Genomic DNA, 7,946 nt, shown 5'->3' on the forward strand with positions numbered 1-7,946 from the left:
GCCCAGGTACAGAGTTCTAGCCCCAGGACTGACAAAAAAAGTTTCTTCTACTGAATTCCTTTGCCAATCCTGAGACAAGCTGTCAATGAGAGGGCTTGGCTCTGGTGCTTCTTCTTCTGCTACATGTATCTTTTCACCTGAGTTCAGATCATGTCCTCAGTTTCTCATTAATTATCACAGAAATTTCCGATGATAATTCCAGATTTCTGCCTCTATTATTCTTCTTGAATTCCATTTTCACAAAACTATGTGCAAGAAATCTTTCTGACATAATGTCGAACTTTACAACTTTGGCGGGGAGGGGAGGGGATGGGGAGGGCGGGGAGATGGGAAGTGATGGTAAAGGGAAACAAAGGAGGAGGCAACAATGCTTGATAAGAAATGTACTCATTATCTTGCTCATGTAATTGTAACCCCTCTGCATGGTATTTTCACAATAAAAAATATAGTTAATGTAAAAAAAATCTTTCTGAAGAACAACTCGCAATGTTGGTCTTTGTAGATTGCTCATACAACACTCCTGAAAATGACATTCAAGGCTCCAATCCTTTAGGCCTGTTCTACCCAGTCTTTCCTTTATTCCATACCCTACCAACCCTGAATATTTGTCATTCCCAATAAAATCTGCCACTTGAAAGAAAGTAAAGACTTTAGGGTCAGACGCATAAGGCTTCTGTTCTGGCTCCACTTACTGTCAGCTGTGTGACTCTAGTCAAGTTACTTAATCTTTATGTAACTCAATATCTTTTTATTTTTAAGTAGGTTCTTCATGCTTTAATTTCTCCAGTGATGTATTTATACTTGAATGTAAATTACAGGCTTACTTGCACACCAAATCTAGGACCTTTAGGTGATGCAGTCAAGAAGGCGAGACCTCCAGCTGAATCAAATGGAAGTAAGACCTCCAGCTGGCTCACAAAGCAAGTGTCCATTCCTTGGCCCAGGGTTTGGAACTTTGCCAGCTTTGAGGTCATCAATAATGTCTTTACCACCTTTAGGTATCAGAACTTCATAATAGGTGTCATTTGTTTGAACCATTGGTGTATTTACACAAGCCCCGAAACCTCCCACCTTTGTAACAGTGCAAAGAAGCTGGAGTGTTGTTTCCCCAGCCTTTAGTCCAGGCATTTTCTGGAAGGCATCCCATATGCAGTTAGAGTTATGAAGCATGCAGTGTGTGGAGGTGTGGACCTGAATGTGGCATTTTCCGATTGGCTTTTGATTACACATCATATAAAAAGTTACAACTTAATATACTCCCATTGGAGGTACTTGTATACTGTGTGCAGCCTTGTTCACAGCAGAGATGGGCAGCCACCCATTTGACCTTTGGGCTAAATCCAGGACTATCGGATGCACAGCTGCAGCCTTGCGTCCTTCTGGATCATTCTTTCCAATTGCTTCTATTCTCTTATAGCTTTCTGGTGTGATATCAAATGGGTGATCTGGGTTATTTTCAGGAGGATCTCTGTGCACCCATAAGGTTTCCCCAACACTATTTTGCACGGATGACTTATGAAAATTCCTCTCTTTTCTTCCCCACTGGCTGCTCTGACCCCAAAAGCTGAGGAGAAGAACATGGCTGTTCTGTGGTGAAGGCTGTGCTAGAAGAGCCAAAGTCTTCTTTATAATGATCATAATTATAGTGCCTTTCTCACAAGATTATAGGGAGAACTAACAGAAACCGTCACTACATGTGAGGTACTTTGTACAGTGAACAGCTTGAGGTGACCGTTTAGTAACTCTATTCACCCATCCTGTCACACTGATTTAGCTTGCCTTCATTCCTACCTCACCTCAATTGTCCTTCAAGATTCTACATGGATCCTGTCTCCTTCGCTGCTGTTCTAAACTCACCCTTTCCACTTCTGTATTCCAGCAAGAGAGGAATAGAATAACAAAAGATGCTTGCATCTGATTAGATCTGTACTTTGATTATGCTGATTATCACATCACATTTATTTCTTGTTTTGTTCCTTGAAGTCAAAGCTCATGTATTCTCTGTGTAGTATAATAATGCAAAGGACAATGTCAGGATAACTGTAATCCTCAGGTGGCTGAGATCTGAGGATCAAGGTTCAAAGACAGCCCAAGAAAGAAAGCCCATGAGACTCTTATCTCCAGTGAAGCAGCAAAAAGCCAGAAGTGCAGGTACGGCTCAAGTGGTAGAGCACCACCTTGAGTGGAAAAGCTAAAGGACAGCCCCCAGGCTCTGAGTTCAAGGCCCAGCACATAACAAAATGTAACTTATTTATGACCAAGAAAGAGCCGATTATCTAGCGCTTAAAGATGTACTCATTTTTAAAGAAGATAAATCAGTGGCTTCATAAAGCTGGCCCATCATTTTTCATCATTGTTATAGCAGCTCCAGCCTAATAAACTTCAGACAAGTTTTATAGCCATTTCCCATAAATTACTTCCCTTTGCTGCCCAAACTTTAAACTACATAGTTTCTCTGAGAATATGTAATGCTTTTCTTTCCCCACATGACATGACCTTGTTCTTTGCTGAGTAATACCCCACCAGCTTTAATCTGTGTACCTTTCTTCTTCCTTCAAAGCAAGCCCTCCTTGCCTCTGTGTCTCACGTGCACCATTGTAGGTTACTCTCAATGCAGGAGGACTTGACATTTCATGACTTAATAAATGTGGAGGCCTTCCTCTTGGAGTTACTTACTTAAAGCCTATTCAATAAAGTGGTTCTCTTTAAGTCAATTCTGATAAGAATCAGTGGAAATTTCAGCTCAGGGAAAACATCTGCAAACAGAATTTAGACATTGTCTATGCACATCTGCAAACAGAATTTAGACATTGTCTATGCACATACTTTTTGCCATCCTTTAGGGCAAGAGAGACTTTGCAGGTTTTATATATAGCTCTGCTTTCTGATAGAGAAATCAGAGGATTGAGAAGTTTTAGATAGAAGAAAGTACTGTCCAGCAGTCTCACGCCTGTATGTGTGTTAACAGCCATTCATTAGGTAGACGTTTTTCTCTGTGTTAGATTATTGTTTTTCACTCAAATATTCTTCCCCACCGTTATAACTTATTGGGAAAATATTGTCAGTGATGAGATATTTGGGTACACTCTTCTATTTTAATCATGGTTCTCTCACCGTTAAAACCTTGAGAGCTTTGGTAAACTAGCATTTAGAAATAAAGTAGAAAAGCAACATATACAAACATGCTTTCTTCTGTAACCTAGAATAAAATTGGCTCACAAAATTGAAAACCAGGCCAGGTTTGATGGTTCACACTTGTGATCCTTAACTTCAGGAGCCGGAGATTGGAAATGTTAACCTCTGAGGCAGGCCCTGTGCAAAACATTGGTAAGACACCCATCTCAGTGGAAGAAGGTGGGCATAGAGTGCAAGGCTGTCATCTTGGCTATGGTAGGAAATAGAACATAGGAGAATCGCAGTCCAGTCTCTTTCAAAAGAACCAGAGAACGAATGACTAGAGATTGATCCTCAAGTTGTAGAGTGCCTGCCTAGCAAGCACAAAGCCCATAGTTCAAATCTGGCTACTGGCAAAGCCAAAACCAAACCCAAACAAAAAGTACATGGCTATTAAATTGTGGAGGAAATGTCTCATAAAATGATTTACTTGTAAACTTGTTTAATTGCTCAAACTGGCCTGGAATTTGCTATAGCTGGCTTCAACTAGCCAGCTTGAACAGCTTGAACAGCTCAGGCTGGACTATCCTTTCTCAGCCTCTGGAGTGGTGGGTTACAGGCATGAACCACCACACTAGGCTAATGCAATTGTTTTAGTTTGCTTTTATGCCTATTTTATAATTTTGTGATTAAAAAATTATTTTATTGTAAAGATGCCATACAGAGGGGTTATACTGACATGAGTAAGGTACATTTCTCATTGAACATTGTTACCCACTCCATTGTTGTTCTCCCACTATTCCTTCCCTTCCCCCACTCCTCCCCTTCCCCTCCCCTCCCACGAAGTTGTAAAGTTCATTTCTGACATACTGTCCCGTGAGTATCATTGTGGCAATGAGTCATCTTTTGTACTTCTTTCAGCATTCTGTTAATCAAAAGGGATTTATGGTTAGTGTAGACAACTATAAATTCAGACATTCCCCTCAGTAGTACTTAGTTATTTACACAATACAAGACAAGAAAATCCATAGTGAAGTAATATTTTCAGAGTGGAGTCTAGCTCTTGTTTCTCACTAAGCATTGCTGCAAGGTTAACATGAAAACACCTCATCTACTCATGCCCTCTCAAATGGTGAAAGTGTAGAGATCTTAAAATTTGAAAGTTCAGCTGGGGGCTGGTGACTCATGTTCTAATCCTAGCTACTCAGGAGGCTGAGATCTGAGGATCTTGGTTCAAACCAGCCTGGGCAGGAAAGTCCTTGAGACTCTTACCTCCAATGAGCCACCAGAAAACCAGAAGGGGTGCTGTGGCTCAAGTGGTAGAGCACTAACCTTAAGCTGAAGAGCTGAGTGACAGTGCCCAGGTCCAGAGTACAAGCTCCATAACCAAAAGAAAAGAAAAGAGGAAGTTCCTGTTCAATGTAGGAAGACAAGCCACAGAAGACTAGCACCCCCTTCCCCACCCTAGCAAATGCTGCCATAAATAACTCAAGCCTGGTACCCAGAATTAACAACCTATTTTATTTGTTTTAACTCTTACTTTAAACATTACTGAAAAATTTGTCTACATTAGGACCACTTGTGGAGACAAACATATTTTTTTTTAAATGTAGAGGAACTGAACATTGCAGCAGGGTTGGCAAATATATGTAATCTATGGTAATAGAAAGCCTAATTCTATATGATTTGCTCTAAAGTGTCACAAAGTAGGGGAGCTAGTTACAAAGTCCTGGTGCATCTTGAACTGAAATCCGTTAGTCGAATGTTGTTAGGAAACTATTTTCTAAAAGCAATTTCCCCAGCCCAAGCAGAAAAGTCTGTGAGAGTCTTATCCCCAATAAACCATTCAGAAAAAGCCAGAAGAGGTACAGTGGCTCAAGTGGTAGAGCACTAGCCTTGTACAAGTAGGTTTAGGACAGTGCCCACAGTTCATGCCCCAGGACTGGCAAAAACAAAACAAAACTACAACAATAACAAACAACACAATTTCCCAGGTTTCATTCCTTTTTGATTTAGAATGTACAGAATCTTTCCCTGATCCTTCCCTTTTCTTTTCAAATCACAAGATTTTACTTTCATGCTTCTTATTTTGAAGTTAAACCTTAAATATTTACTTGTCCTAAGTTACAGCTGGTATCATTGAGGATTAAGTAGGCTCCCCTTCCATGTCTAAGGGAATGCTTCCAAATAGCAGTGGCTTATAGAAGATAAACATTGCTTTGTTTGTCATGTGAAAATAATACGGAAAAGGACGATTGAGCCCTATCTAAGGTCTCCTCCTGTTTTTGGTCAGAAACAAGCTCCCCTGTTATGCTTACGGGTCAGCCTCTGCTTCTTGATTCTTGTGGTCTGACACAGTTTTGGGGACCCAGCTCACACATTCACATCCCTGAACAGCAGGAAATTAAGAAAAGAGAACATGGTCAGGGTTTAATAATTAAGGAGTTAGCCCAGGCTTTTGTAATTAAAAAAGACTAGAATATTGGGCAGGAAGCAGGAAGCTTTATATCCTTCCACATAATCTGCAAGAGGCAGGCTGGTAATCAATTATTCTAAAGGAAAGCTCATTTCTTTATTTCTGTCATGCTGTGGTTTTGTGTATAGGTCTGCGTGTTTTCTCTCAGATGGCTTTGTGTTTTGCCTCTGAAATGAGGGGATTTTTTTTAAAAAACACATTTGGTGTTTTTTTGATGAAAAAAGTCACAACCCTTTTGGTGTTGGAAAAAGTTTTCAGTAAGCAGTAATGTGGATGCTATAATCTTTCCTTCTAGAACAGCTAAATATCCTCTTTGGAAGACACTGTTTGGTAAATAATCTCAGGCTGGATAGTTCAAAAACCAAACAGAGAGCTGGGCACCAGTGGCTTACGCCTGTAATCCTGGCTACTCAGGAGGCTGAGATCTGAGGATCTCAGTTCAAAGCCCAGCCCAAGCAGCAAACTCTGTGAGACTCTTATCTCCAATAAACCACCAGAAAACCGGAAGTGGCACTGTGGCTCAAGTGGTAGAGCACTCGCCTTGATCTGAAGAGCTGAGGGACAGTGCACAGGCCCAGAGTTCAAGACCCATAACCAACAAAGAAACAAAAACAAAAACAAAGAACCTCAACAGAAGATAAACAGGATAGCTATGTCATCATTTTTTATTTGGTATTCATATATTATTATTTGCCCCAGTACTGTTTCTAAGTCTTCCATAAAGGGTAACTCCATTGCGTTTTCCTCTCATACCCACTCACAAGTATGCAGTGACCTTGTCTAATTCATGGTTTATGATGACATCACTACTCCAGTCTAATGACTGTCATTCTTGTCCTCATACTTTACATTTTCCTCAGTTTTGATTTCTTGCATAGTACATGTCAATAGAAACAATTGACACAAACAACAGCTTTTGATGGTTATATTTTTTCCCTGTCTTTCTTTTTTGGTCAGGGTATTAAGACTTAAACTCAGGAGCCTTATGTTCTCTGGGCTTGGTTGGCTGGCATTCTACCACTTGGACCATGCCTTCATTCCAGCATTTTGATGGTTATTTTGGAGATGGAGTCTCTGGAACACTTTTGCTTAGGCTGGCTTTGAATCTTGGTCTTCAAGATAGGATTACAAACATGAGCTACTGGAATCCAGTGGGTGGGGGAAGGTTCTTTTTTTTTCTTCTAATTAGTACATTGTAATTGGAAGAAATAGTGGCTTTCCTTGAGACATTTTCATACATGCATATGACATACTTTGACCATTAACCTTTTGGGTCCCTTCTTTCCTCTGACCCCTTTCCTGTTCTCTTTACCTTCCCTCCATGTGAATGACTCCATTCTATATTAGTTCTAATTTTTACATCTATCACTTAGGTGTTCCCTGTATTTCACAGACATAGATACGAAGGCTGAAGTCAAATAACTTGTCTCATGAGAGGCAGAGTTGGAGCTTCAGAGACGGCAAAGCTAGTTCAAAGGGGAGCTTTTTCTGCCAGCCCCAACTATTCAATTTTCCACAGGTGTTGCACTTATTTGCAAATCTGCTCTGCGACAAACAGCATGGAAAGGTTACCTTTGTCTCCAAGTCCTCACCAACATTTTATTTTACATTTTATCTTATTTTAATTAGTGAACAGCCATCCTGAATGGGATGAGATGAAATTTCAGTGTGGTTTTAATTTGCATTTTCCTGATGGGCAAATGGATTGAGCACTTATGAAACTGTACACAGTAAGAGTGAACCATGCTGTATTCACAAGTGCCTTGTGTGATGTCTCTCCTCTCCTGTGCTCTCTTAGCTCCTCCCCATTTGCCTGTTTCTCTTTCCCTTCACCTTCTTTGTAGGTCCCGCTTACTTTCATGGCTTCTGTTTAGTTTTATTTTTTCTGTTTTCCCTCGCTTCCTCAAATGGGAGAAATGATGCAATACTTGACTTTGTAGGACTGGCTTATTTGAATTTTTCGTTAACAGAATTCCACACAGCACCACATTTCTTTATTTCAGATAATGTTTCAGTGGGTTTGTGTTATTTTAGTTATTGAGCAGAATAGAGGAGAAACTCATACCTAAAGTTTATGAAAATGTAATGCATTACTCATTCTCCATAAATATTGACAAGCAAAATATTAAAAGAGTAACCCATGAGACTCCAAAGTCAGGTATCTACCATTTTTTTATGTTTCCTACTTTTTTATACTATATAGAAGCAAAACAAAAACTTCTTTTTTAATTTTAATTTTTATTTTTTGTGAACATACTGTACAGAAGGGTTACAATTACATGGGCAAGATAATGAGTACATTTCTTATCAAGCATTGCAGCCTCCTCCTTTGTTTACCCTTCACATCCCTTCCCAG

The 7,946-nt window shown here is 39.9% G+C and overlaps 1 protein-coding gene across 1 annotated transcript; it reads right to left on the reverse strand.

Annotated features, from left to right (window-relative positions):
* Positions 1 to 885: 885 nt before the first annotated feature.
* On the reverse strand, positions 886 to 1,638 carry LOC105999149 (NADH dehydrogenase [ubiquinone] flavoprotein 2, mitochondrial-like). Its single transcript, XM_013034097.1, is given in 1 exon segment — positions 886 to 1,638. A coding segment is annotated over 1 exon segment (753 nt).
* Between the last annotated feature and the right edge of the window lie 6,308 nt (positions 1,639 to 7,946).

Source organism: Dipodomys ordii, unplaced genomic scaffold (genome assembly GCF_000151885.1).
Source record: "Dipodomys ordii isolate 6190 unplaced genomic scaffold, Dord_2.0 Scaffold182, whole genome shotgun sequence".
NCBI classification, from domain to species: Eukaryota; Metazoa; Chordata; class Mammalia; order Rodentia; family Heteromyidae; genus Dipodomys; species Dipodomys ordii.